Raw genomic sequence first — 13,912 nt, forward strand, 5'->3', positions numbered from 1 at the left:
AACTCAACTGTGGGCTACATTATTTAAGAATGCCAAACACACATATCTGCCGCTGTAGTCTGCCTCCGTCTTCACAATAGCCATAATCAACATCCACAGCGCATTCCCCGTCCCTGCCACGTCATAGCTGCAGGATAAGTCACAATTTCTGACATTTTTAAAGACCCATTTACAGTTCTTGTAGGCAATAAGCTTCTACGTGAATACAAAATTGATTTTTAAAAGTCACTCTGCCTACTACCCAATGTAACTACTGTCTTTTTGTCTTTATTTCCCCCGTTTACTTCCGTCTGTTAAAAGCACTCATTCATGGGACACATTGAAAGGAGCTACTTTGTATCAACGTCCTTTTCTACCACAATCACAGTTCCCATTTCTATGGCAATGGCTCTGATTTTTTTTACCAGTTTTGTGCATCATCACTTTTGACACCATGCACACATCCTTCACATATGTTAGAAGGTTTCGCCTACCCATCCCTGACCTCAGATGTTTTTTTTTTTGGCTTTCATTTCGACCCACTTCCCTTGGAACGTGCCCACAGGGCTACATTTGATGAGACTGTAGCTGTTTGATCCTGCTGCCTTCTCTTTGATCCGTCATTAACTTTCTTCTTATTCCTAGTCTACCTGTCCTGCCCTCTCTTTTCCAATCGCGTATTTTGAGAAAAAAAAAAAATCCAAAAGTTTCTTTTCTTCCATTTAAAAAAAAAAAAAAAAAAATCAATCCGACACTCTTACAGCCTTCCTCCCCGACTCTATCCCGCTCTTCCCCCTTCCAGCGTTGATCTTTTCACCTGCATGCATCCAGAGAAAGCGGAGGCGGAGTCATTCCAGTACACACGATTGGCCTCAACCTGTAAGCCAGACCTTTCTTCGAGGAGGACGAAAGCAGCGAGGGAGGGGTTGCTGTCGACACAATCGCGGCATACATCAGCCAACTATTTGTGGGCAGTGGGATCGCTGGTTCCTCCCCAACTCCGTGCTTCGCCTCACCGCCCATCTCGCCGGCCCTTAATGTGGTCCTCGAAGAGCAAGTTGCACATTTAATGGCATTTTGGGAAGACTCCGTGGCGCTCTGTGGACAGAAGAGGAGACGTTACAGCTCGAGTCAGCTAGCGTTAGCTCGCTAACAAGGTCAGTTTGAATTTTGTGTGGCGCTCCTCGGTTTTTTTTTTTTGCGGTAGCGCTCCGACCCGTTCATTACTGACAATTCGCCACGGACTTAGAAGCGGCTGTGACGTAAATGGCAAGTAACTTGTTGTTTTTTCCCCTTCTCGGCTTCGGCATTATCCCCTAGCGTTAGCATATTTGTTAGCTCCACTCGGCTCGTCTTGGCTTGGCTTGGCTTGGCTCGGCTTGGCTCGGCTCGGCTAAGCTACCATCGCTCACTCGCTTCGACTTTGGTGTTCGACGTTTGAAAATGATGGAGCTGGCTCGCGTTAATACGCTGCGGAGGTAATTGCCAAGGAGCGGGCGTTCGTTGGTAACGCCATCAATAGCTCACTGTGACAGATTTAATGTCAGCCGAGCGAATCTGAGCGAGTCGGGCATTTGTTTTGTGGATGCCCCAGCAGCAGGAGCGGCGGCTCCCTGCTTGTCTGCTCCCGGAATTAAACAGGTGCACTTTTGCGTTTGCGATTTGGCAATGTGGAATGGCACCACAAGCCAATAGATTAGACCTCTACTGTTTGGTGTTCTTGTTCAGTCGGCTTTTGTTCGAGCACAGATATGGCTTATTTAGGGCACTTCAATAATTTATCAAGGTTGGACGTCGTGGGTGGCGCTATCTTTAAGAGGGGCCTCGTATAGCGACGCTAGTATGGCTCTAAGTGAAACGGGCCCAGTTGCTAGCGTTCTAGTTAACCCAGTTGAGCTAACGGTGGCGGTTAAACAAATACCTGGCCACCTAGCCGACCGAGTGGGGCATAAAATGGGGCTCGCCCTCCAACGTCGACGGCCAAACGCGCTCGGTTAAAAACAAATGAACTTAAGAAGGGGGAAAATAATAAAGTGACGTGTCGACAAGCAGACATGTATGGATACTCGTTGCCCCCCCCCCCTCTTTTTCTTTAATGGCAAAGGCATGTGCAGCCTAAGTTAATGTTTAGTTTTCGTGGCTTTTCTTTCCAGAGTATGTCACGTTTAATGACCGGGAACCTCCTATCCTGCCATAAAATACTCCTCTCGGCCTCTAACCCGAGAATAATTAGCTGCGGTAAAGATGAATGAGTCTGTACTGATAACGCAAATAACAGAATCTGGGACAGCAACGCAACTTTATAAGAGAAGAAGAGATTTAACGTCGCATTCGTGTTACACGTGGCACGCAAATTCGGTAACGCCTGGATCCATCAACAGAATAGACGACTTTAAAACACCCAGTATATGGACATCATTGACTCGTTTTCCTGTTGCGTTAATCGAGTTGCTCTCGGGTCATCATGCAACGTTAGATTTTCACTCAACCAAGGCCGATTTTTGTGTGTTTCTCTTTTTTTCTGTCCTCCCAGCGTAGAGGGCAACACAAGGGAAACATCCAATTGCAAAGCAAGCTTGTCTTGTGGATAATGCTTGTTATTCAGCTCATGCACTATCTAGAGGCTGCTGGATGTGCTACGTCAATTCAATTGGCCCTGGGTGCCACTGTGCATCAGAGTGCTAATTATTTTTGAGGTTTGCAAGTTTTAACTACTGTTGAAACTGCAGACGCCCATTAAGGCCGGGTGTGAATGGTTATCGGGCGCATTCGCCACAATCAACCCTGTGCCGGTGTTGTAACACAAATCGTGTTATATTAAACTCACCAGGCTATATTTAAACACAAGTACCTGTAGTTTTTTTTTTTAAAAATGCTCTCTCAGGCCTATAACAGGAGCAGTGAGGATATATGCAGTTTATGTTGGAGAAGGGCTTTCAGCATGCGCTCCCGCTCCTAAAAACGTAATAGACTGGAGTGAACGGGATCAGTTGCGTCACAAGAGTTTTGTGGCGCCTACAAGGGTCTCGCGGTGAATCCTCTCCACCACATGTACCACTGGCCTTTGTTCCAAATGGCACGCCACCATTCCAGATGCCGTTTATTCATCGTAGCCACGTTACATTATGCACATTTCATCTGGATATTTGCTTTGTTGTTAATTTGAACAGCGTGTTAGAACGCTGGCAAATCAACACATTAAAACATTTTATGATTCCTAATGAGATGTTGTTTTAATTGGATGTCGAGTTACTCATGCGGTGAAAAAGAGAATGTGATAGAATCTAGGCCACATTGTGAGTTCACTTTGATGCTGTTTTTTTTTCTTCACGCCCCTCTGCTACATGCATGTGGCAACAGCTTGAGGGAAGGTGCAACGCAGAATAATTTTTGGCTAATGGGCATACCCATTTTAGTGCCAACCATGCGACTGTGAGAACCTAAGAGGGGTATGTCGGGGTGGAAAAGAATCCACACTATCGGTTGATTAAGATGCAGATAAGAGACGTGTCTTTACCTGGCCGAGGGGCTTGGCATGACATGACTAAGTGGTCCAAGTCCTTGGAAAAAAAAAACAGAAAGATAGTCGGTCTGATTCTGCCTCAAGACCTCTTCTGGTTTTATAATGTTTCTAATGTTAGATCCACAATGTTGGAGACTGGCAAAAGTTTGTGGATGTATTGATACATGCTGTATTTTTTTTTCCTCCATCTGTCAGTCTGCTGCTGTGCTCAAAAAGCATTTTTAGGAATATCTAAATAGTTAACAGAGCATTCCATTTGTTATAATGTTACAGTAGAGGTTTGTTTTTTTCTGCATTAGCCGTACGTTTTCAGTCCTGTCTAAAACCAGGTGGTCTACTGACACAGTTGATTGGCTGGGCAACAAATTTGCCTGTGTTCATCCGGCTTTTCTTTTTTCCCGGGAATGAATCATGCTTCTTTAAATGCATAGGCAGTGGGTCGGCATGTGTCAGTGGAATTGGCAGAGTTTTACACCACCTGAGAGCTACTGGCTTCTTTCAATTATTGGAGCAGATTAGAACATTGTGGGCAAGTATTCGGAAAGGGAGTGAAGGCCCGGAAACGCACACAGAAAACTAAGCTGAACAAGTAACTGTTAGTGAAAAGGAATTTAGCAGGTCACCGGGGGGCTGCGGATTTATCTGTCAGCTCATAGACTTTTTTTTTTATTTTTTTGCAACACAGTTTATTTTAATAGTGCGGTCTCCCTAAAGGGTGAATTATCTCTCTTAGCCAAACTTTTAAATGTTCTCACCGCACTTGTGTACAACAACATACCATTCATGAAAAAAACAAAACAAAATAATCCTGAAAACTTTTCTGCTCTGTCTTTAAGCCTTTCAGGAAATAGCTGACACTCATGTAATTTGTTTTATTCTAATGTTTATACTTTGTATTTAAGGCACCTGAGGAATGAGCTGATGTAATTTGATGTTTTACTTTGAGGAGGCTACAATTTCCTTTCACTCCCGGTTCATTAAGAGATCACTCCTGCCTGCAACAACGCACTGTTTGTGTTCTTTTCTGCAACGGAAAAGCTCCTAACCTATTATACAAGCAGCCTTTATAACTGTTTTCATTGAGCCTGACATTGGCCAAAGTGGTAATCCGTTTACAGCACCAAATACAAAACATGTATTGTCACATGGCAGAACAGCAATTATTATTGCAGAGGCTTTAATGAAGGTGGTCATTAAATGTTCTTCAGGATTAAGATTATATACATGGTATTTTATTGAGTTGAGTATACAGGGAAACCTAGCCGATGAGCTGATCGTAATATCGTTATGTTTCATATTAGTCTTGTCTACATAGAATGCTGTTAAAAAAAAAAAGTGTCTACATTCCAGAACTTACGCTTTCTGGCTGAATTGATTTGAACAGGCTTATTACCACCAGTTATTTGGACCATCACCACCACCTTCTGCCTGTCTCTAAAAGCCAGCGTTTTTATTTTGGCTGGGGCCAGCATGTAATTAAAGCCAATCAGTCAGGACAAACCATTTATGATCACAAATGGAGATTTACAGCTATTAAAAGTTTCACCACAGATGAATGACAAGTTTTAAAATAATAGTAACAAATTAAAATATTCACTCAATTAAAAACTAAAATTGTCTTGCAATCATCTTGCACATACTCAGTGGTCATATAAAAAGCTTAGATATTTATTTTAATACTTGCATTTATGTAGCTGTTTTTGTTTCAGTCATCCTTTGTCAGATGCCTTTTACTCATGATTGAATTAGTAATAAACCACAGTGAGGACACAACAAAGATCTAAAATAGTTTTTTGTTGATGAACTCTATTGGCCGGCAGTGTTTGTGTTGAACACTGGCCAGGTGTTGTTTTTGTCCTCTATTCTGTGAACATTACATTAGAATTATTTCATCTGATTGTATAGGTATAATAAATATGTGTATTGCCTACTTATTACAATTTGCGGTATATTATTTTGATCAATGTGTTATAAGTTTGTGTTCCTTAGCATGCTGGTGCTGCTGCAATGACTGAATCTTCCCATCGTGGGATCAATAACGTCTTATCTTATACACACACTAAAAACGTGTTTGGTAGATTGTTGGCAGTTGACAGTGTATACATCACAGACACCAGTCAATAATTACCTAGCATATACCATTTCAAAGAGAGATGTTGCCTTGATGCAGGTTTAGTCTGTCATAAATAAGCAGTGTTTGCAGGCAGCTGGGGAACTTTTCTGTGAGCAGCAATACCTCTTGCGTCAATGTACTTTGTTTTTTCTTGCTGCTGTCACTTTGTCACACTCACGTTTGTTTGTTTTTTTTTGTTCTTTTTTTCCTCCCCTTTTTTCCTCTGCAGCTGGCTGACATGACTGTCTAACAGGCTGCCAAAGATTTCTTCATGGATCACAGAGGACAACAAAGAGAAAGTGCTGGATCTGTGAGCGTAGCCAACAACTAGGGAATCTGACCTACAAGCATATCATCAGAGTGACTACAGTGCATGTGGCCTCTTAAGTTGTTCACAGACATCTGTTGGGCAGCCCAAAGGCCTATTGCTATGCACTATAAACGGAGAGACATGAGCTGCTGGGATGCTGGGAGGAGCAGGCTTCCTTTATGCAGGACTATACCTCTCGTAATATGTCTTCTGGTGACCATGGCTCAGGGCACTGCGCCAGAACAGCAGGAGAACCTGATGGAGATGATATCTGTGGAGCTAGAAGCCTCGATGCAGTCCTCCGTGCTTTCCGAGCTCCAGGCTGCATCGTCTTCGGTCGGTGAGGGGCCGCCTACAGCCCTTCCAGATTGCTCTGCAAAGAATGGGGGAGTGCACAGTGGTATCCCTGACTCCTCCGCAATCGCGGGCCAGGTGTTCCAGTTGAAGGTTCCGCAAGGATTTGCCAATGCAACCTGTAACGTCCATGTAAGTGCACATTTTCACTTTTGTCTAGGAGATGCTTTGTTTCTACACACGGCCCCAGTCCAATCTCATTTTATTAATCTAATTATAATCAGCAGTGGCAGTTCAATACAGCAGATCTCTAAACCAATATTCTTTCCATTTCAAGACGACGTGTTAAAACATTGGTACCCTTTATAAAGTTTTGTGAACAGCATTGAAAGTGAGATTAACATATCAATGGAAATGTGAAAATGATTTAAATAAGAAAGCTGTACAAGATCCCCAAAGTACATGATGAGCATGTTCGAGGATAATTCACCTTGAAGCTAGACACATACAGTACACCAAGAGATATGGTTATCAGCCTTATAGCCTTAAGATTTAACTTGAGAATAGCTGTGATATTCCTTTGATGAACTGTGAGATTGTTCCGAAGAACACGAACACAGACACCTTAATAAGGAGGGAATCAGTTTTTCCCAGTCAGGTCCCACATGTCATAAGTTAAAGATGTATTGTGATGCCAAACCATTAAGTGCGCTCGAGATTATTTTCAGATCGATGTGGCAAATCTTTGACAGCACATTAAAATAACCTGGGTACTCAATTGTGTTGAATTTTAAATCTGCCCTGTGTAACTGTTAGAAAAAAAATAAATCTGAATCTAAATGTTAATTCTAATTAAAGGCCTGAAAGCTGAATGTCAGGTTGGCACAGTACCAAGAAAATGTAAACTGAATTATTATTTTCAATCATATCAATAAAGCATAAAGGTCAATCTTTAATTTTTCTTCATAAAATGTGTGTATCACTCAGTACCTGATCAATGCCTGGTGATAAACACATTCAGGATTGAGCTGTAAGACGTAAAGCATTTTTGAGCTATTCATTCTATTGAAGTGGTGGGGAGAGTGTCTGTCCCTAGAGTTTCAGCGAGAATTCTCTCCCCTTAACGTCTGAGAGTGTCACTCTCTTTATTCAAACCAGACAAAAACCCTATCCCTTTAAAAAAAAATTGTATAACCTGTGACTCATTGAAAATGTTCCCATTCATGTTTTAGGTAGTGATGTTGCTTTTGTGAATGCAGTCTCATTCTCGTTTTGCTTCAGATTAAACGACTGGAGTATTTGAGGTTTCATTTTTGTTCAGCACAAAATCCCAATCTGTATTTCACTTGTGACATCCTTGCAATATAGGGGGACATTAATATTTTGTTCTCACAGAAGAACTATATGTATATACTATTTGTTCCTAAAGATTTGATAACGATCACTTCTTATTGAAGCTTACCGAGGTGTTATTTGCTCCATTCATACTTACAAATGAGATGAAATTATTATTGGCCCCAGTATTGAGGCAGAATGATATCCTGTCATACGGTAATAACTCAAAATGAATAGTGATGACTCACATAGCTATTTTGAATGGACGCTCCCTCTGCTTCCTGTTCCATGTTCGGTGAGCTTTGATAAACTGAATGGAATATGGAAGAGGGTGGGGTTATTGAGATGGTGAGATTTTCTGCTATCAAAGATATTTAAAAAGGTTTGCCTTCATATTTGTCTCGTGTGTATGTGTTGTCTTTTTCCCTATTTCTTTCAAAAGAAATTAATGTAATATTGAATACATTCATAAAATCATAAGCTGTATATGAATACAGTACCAAGGCCAACCAAATTATTGACATGACTTTTCATGGTGTTGTTTACGAACCAAACAACTCTTGCTGCTTTATTTTCTGGTGCATGCTCTTCATGAAATGTTTTTTTCCCCCTGGTAATATATTTTAGAATGGTACTGAGACATTAATTTGTGTTTTTTTTTTTCTTTCTCTTCCTACAGCTGACTGAGATGGGGAAAGAGACCTTACCCTCATGGCTATTTTGGGATAAGGAAAGCTGCATGCTAAGAGGTTTAGCATTGGAGCAGGATAAAGGGGTGTATCATATCTTCGTGTCTGGAGAGAACGTCATTGATAAGATTGGTAACGAAGCGTTCCCCACTACGGTCTTTTCCATTGAAGTTTACCCCGAAGAACGAGCAGACGCTGAGCCGACCCTGCTGACTCTGCAATCTGATCTGAGTGGCATCCAGCCTTTTACCTGTGGCTCCGAGGAGCCTGTCACTGTCCTAACTGTCATCTTGGATGCCGACTTGACAAAGATGGTCGCGGAACAGAGGGTCAGCTTACTTGGCAATATGAGAACATTCTCTCATGTCCCACTGGAGCACATGAGGGCTGTCCCAGTTGTCAACAACCGCCTATTTGACATGACTGCTTTCATGGCTGGACCAGGGAACGCAAAGAAAGTGGTGGAAAATGGTGCTCTTCTGTCATGGAAACTTGGGTGTGTCCTTGATCAGGGCAGTATTCCTGATATTAGCAGTGTTCAATTCTCAGCAAAGGATGGAACCATGTCAGCGAAACTGGGATACCCTGTTGTTGGATGGCACATAGTCAACAAAAAGGTCCATGGAATAAAACGGGTCAGGCGACAGTTGTACAATACCCCTACTCCTGTGCCCTCTGTGCTCCCTCCAACTTCCCACCCAGAGCCCGCTGTACGCATAATTCCTACCCCATCGTCCCCTTCCATTGCTCCAGCAACCGATAGCTCTGCTCCACCTGTTCGAGGCCCTTTACCTCTTCCAGTGAAGCCCACGTTGAGGGTCAGGGATCAGATAGCCCATACACCAGTCTTTGGGCCTCCCCAGCCCACGAGAGTGTTAGGAACTACAAGCACCATCCCTATTCAGCCAACCATGACCCGTCCAACTATTGTTGAGGCCACTGCTTTGGCAACACCCCCAAGCACAACCAAAAAACCAAGGACCAATGCGACAAGGAAACCCAAGAAAACCAAAAACACCACCCCGTCTCCTCGAGAGCCCAAATCCACAACTCCCAAGCCTCCCAAGCGCACCACTACTGTCCCTGTGGCGACAGACTCTAACCAGACTCCAGAAATACGCAATGCCATTGATGAAGTTAATGCGTGGATTGGCACATACTTTGAGGTAAAGATTCCCCCTGATACATTTTATGATAAGGAGGATGGTACAACTGATAAGCTCCGCTTGACATTAAAGAAAACTCCCAAAGAGGACGTGAGCGATAACTCTTGGATTCAGTTCAACAGCACTATCCAGCTTTTGTATGGCCTCCCAGAGGAGCATCACGAGGGCAAACATGAATACTTTATGCTGGCCACTGACAAGGGCGGAAAAAGCATCATGGATGCATTTGAGGTTCAGGTTAACCGCTGGTCTGCAAGTGATAAACCGTCAGTCGTGTTTGCTGCCCGTTTCCACGGTGACCACAAAACGTTAAGCAACGACGTCCATAAGAAGATTCTTTTGACCAAAAAGTTAGCTTATGCTCTTGGCGATCGCAATAGCAGCACGGTCACCCTGAGAAACATCACCAGCGGCTCCATCGTGGTGGAATGGACCAACAGCAGTCTCCCACAGAGTCCGTGTCCCAAGGACCAGATCACACCTCTTAGTAACAAAATCTCAGATTCCAGAGGAACACCTAAACCAGCCTTTGTCAAAGCAATGGAACCTGAATTCAAGCCAATAAACATTTCCATTCGTGGCACCAACGCGTGTCAGAGATACACATTTGTCCCACCAGGGGAGGCGCCGATGCCACCACCTCCCACAGCCACAGCTTCACCGGGCACAGGTCGCAGGAGCAGCGATGATGTTTATCTCCACACTGTGATTCCAGCTGTGGTGGTAGCAGCTCTGCTCCTAATAGCTGGTATTATCGCTATGGTCTGCTACCGCAAGAAGCGCAAGGGCAAGATGACCATTGAGGAACAGGCCACATTCATTAAAAAGGGAGTCCCTATCATATTTGCAGACGAGCTGGATGATTCCAAATCGCCGCCGTCCTCAAGCATCCCTCTGATTCTTCAGGAGGAAAAGCCCCCGCTGCCCCCTCCGGAGTACCCCAACATGGGCGGCCCTCACAGCACCCTGCTCAACCAGAATCTTCTCGAGGAGTACTCGGTATATCAGGATGACGATCCGAATGCCCCTCCATACCAGCCCCCACCACCATTCACCGTCCCCATCGAGGGTAAGGGATCCCGCCCCAAGAACATGACCTCGTACAGGTCCCCACCCCCCTATGTGCCCCCCTAACGCACACTCAAGCTTTCAGTTTGGAAAGCAGGTGCATTGTTGGGATGCTTGTGGAAAACTACTATGTGAGTAATTTTATGTGTTAAATGAAATGGCGTGGACTTTGTAGAGGAGCAGACAACCATACCATATATCTGACCATCATGGATAAGACACTGTATTGTACAATTCTACTACTGACACAGGGAAAATGGATTGGGACAGTTTTAATTCCAGCACTCTTTTTTTTTTTTTTTTTAAATGTCCTTCAGATCTGCTTTGACTTCTTGCATATTCTTTGTTTGTTTTTGCCAAGAAGAGTCAATTTTATCTTCAACGATGTTCTATTTCTATTGTATAGAAAATAATAAAGAAGCGGGAAAGACTACAGCCCACAGGGCCTTTGCGCAGATGTCACCATGACAACAGACTTGAGGCTCTCCGTCACAATGTTAATCTTTGAGTTCAATATCACTCTTATCTGTCCTCTGGCTAGGTTTACTAAGATTTTGCACCTGTTATTTCTTGAGGGGAATTAAATACATAAAGCCAAACTGAAAGCATGAAACGCTATTTACACAAAAATCTGTTTTTTCTCTTTTCCTCTCTCCTTATACTTTGCTCCCCCTTGACAATAACATGCAGACCTTGCACTTATGCAAATTCTTGTTAAACCTTGCACTATGTTTTTCTTTTCTTTTTTCTTTTCTTTTTTTTGAGTAGAATCTAATGCAGTAAGTGGTGGCTCAGTCTGGGGAAAACAACATTTTCCCGGTATCTTTGAACTCGCCACCTAACTGGGATTTACTCTCATTGAGCACGCCTGTTGTCGATGTAGCCTCATTAAGTTACAAAACAAATTACTTCTTTTTTTTTCTCTTAAATGTGTGTGCCACTGAACCTGCCTGTGAGATGAGGATGTCTGAGGTCACGAGTTGCGCCATCAAGGCCTGCCACAACAATAATGAAGGGCCAATTGAATTCTGTGGTGTACACCATTACGAATAAATGAGGTGGACCCACTGTTTTAATATTCAGTTGGTTTATTTGGTGTGTGGGGTGGGCGGGCTTCAGAGTGCTGTGTCATCACTACTCTGCCTCTTGGTGGTAGCACTTTTACGGGGGTACTCTCACCAGACCAGGTTGTCTCCTACCATGCCAGAGCACAACTCCTCCTACCCATCTACTTGCATTTCGTTTAACCTTGCACCCATGATGCGATGATGCATTGACAACTGTGTATAAAATAAAGTGGGCACAGTGCGTTCTTTTTTTTCTTTTATGTATTTGACTACTAGTTGACCCAGTATGGGTCTTTTTTTTTTCTTTTTTTTTTATAAAGCATGTGACCTGCAAATCATATTCCTATTCTTAATCTGCACATCTAGCTTACACATCACTTCTGAAATTCCTATATGAGGAGACTTATTTTCCGTCCAGCAGAGTGCTGCTCCTTTTACAGCCTTCCCTTGTCTCTGTAATCCTCCCCATGGTAAACCACAGAGGGAATAATGTTACATTTGGGTGGAAAATCGTACAAGGGATCATTACATGATTTCTGCACGTTCAAATTTCCACTTCAAGTAAAATTCCTGGCAGCCTTTTTGACACTCCCTGCAAACACAAGTTGAATGGAAAGAAAAAAAAACCGACAGAAGCAACTGTACATGGTACAAAGTACTTAATGCGCAACTCAGTTTTTAAATGTTAACTGTTTTTTTTTTTTAAATGTTAGAAAGGTCATTTTATTTTTCAATGGAACACCTAAAAGCTGTGTATGAACAAATAGCCAGCGTAATGTTCCACGCTCATACAGCTTTTAAATAGTCTATATATCGTGGTTCATTTACCTGTCAAGCCTCCCATGGTTAGTGAAACTAACAGACTATTCAAAGTACTTGCGCGAGCATTTTTCGGTACAGATTTGCAGCTTTAATGAAAGTTTCTTTAAATATTTATCACCAAGGTCACACCGGGGTTGCCTCAAACTCTGTGCTCAGAACCCGACGAGCAGTCGATAACACAAGTGCAGATGGTAAAGTGCAGAACTGAATGTGTTGCACAAGCAACAAAACTATACTGTGGTGGTCGGATGTGCTCCGGCTGGTGCTGGTACCCCCCTGTTTTAGTGCTCAGCCTTTTGCCAGTCCACATGAGGCATGGAGAGGGGGGCGTGGGGATGTACATAAATGTGTGCCTGTGAAATGAAACAGCTCCATAATGTTAGTGTTTTATCAGTAAACCTAGTCTGGAGAGGGTGGGCCGGAGTGAGAAATCCTTTTATTTTTGAATTGTATGTCTAGATTTATTATCACGGTCATGAAAAATATGACTTTATAGTTTGTTAGGGCACAGAGGACCGTTCACCTTGCCCATCACCAAAAAACAAAACAAAACAAAAAAAAAAGTAATAATAATAAAATAAAAGCATTATCTCAATATGATGGGAACAAAGAAACCACAACATGTGAATTATGTAAATTTCATATCTGGTACTACTAGAGGAAAAGAATGGTTAAAAAAATCTAATGTTTTTACTGAGTTTTTGATACAGTCTTAAACTTGTTTTATGAAAATATATTAATAAAATGTAATACTATTTGTAAAGCCTCAATGATGGTGTATAGTCATTTTTATTTGTGATGGGTCTGAGCTTTTCAATGTGTACACATCTATATAAAGGAGCTTCCAAGAGGAATCGAGTTCACACAGTGACAAATGTTAATATTACATTCTGGAGAACTTATTTAGTCATTTTCTTTTGAATTATCACCAAGACATTTCGGTTTATTTTGCCGTTAAAGGAATGATTTTGCAGTACACAATAGTAAATGACCCGTGGCTGGGTTATAGCCTTATTCTACAATGTTGTCACAGCTCTGACAGACTTTATAGAGCCAGGCGGCTGCAGGATCCAATGGTTGGTTGTTGTTGTTTTTTTGCTGCTGCAACCAGCAACACAATCTTTTTTTTTCTTTTCTTTTTTCTCTTTCTAATAAAGCAAACACATCAGACAGCCCCAGAGAGATGAGTTGTATTTTAGGAGAGGAGCTCTCCCTCTGTGTGCCGTTTAGGTGGGTACTTTTTCTTCTTTTGGCCCAGTGCTCCTACGTCTCTGGGAGGAATATCAATAAAAATGACTAATATCAGCTCGAAGATTGTGTGTTAGTAGAGAGCTTACGTAAGGGTGGCTTGTTTGGGAAGGGTCAGATACAGTTCCATCAGTGTTTGACAAGTCGGCCCTGAAATATTTTTAGTCCAAACCTTGAGCCAAAACATTTGCTCTTGTGCTCTTCTGGCGAAGAGTTAACACACTCGTGTTTATCTTGTTTTATCAGTGATGTTCATGTCATACAACGCTCCCAGAAACAGACTACAGACTGGTTTGGT

General features: G+C 42.5%; 1 protein-coding gene across 1 annotated transcript; it reads left to right on the plus strand.

Annotated features, from left to right (window-relative positions):
- The first annotated feature begins 775 nt into the window (after positions 1–775).
- Positions 776–13,136, plus strand: dag1 (dystroglycan 1). Its single transcript, XM_076027115.1, has 3 exons — positions 776–1,136; positions 5,845–6,411; positions 8,234–13,136. Exons 2-3 carry the CDS (start codon positions 5,989–5,991, stop codon positions 10,541–10,543), a joined length of 2,733 nt encoding a protein of 910 aa, XP_075883230.1. The 5' UTR covers positions 776–1,136; positions 5,845–5,988; the 3' UTR covers positions 10,544–13,136.
- The last annotated feature ends 776 nt before the right edge of the window (positions 13,137–13,912 follow it).

Source organism: Nelusetta ayraudi, unplaced genomic scaffold (assembly GCF_046127955.1).
Source record: "Nelusetta ayraudi isolate G7.1 ecotype Tasmania unplaced genomic scaffold, CSIRO-AGI_Nayr_v1 ptg000019l, whole genome shotgun sequence".
Classification (NCBI taxonomy): domain Eukaryota; kingdom Metazoa; phylum Chordata; class Actinopteri; order Tetraodontiformes; family Monacanthidae; genus Nelusetta; species Nelusetta ayraudi.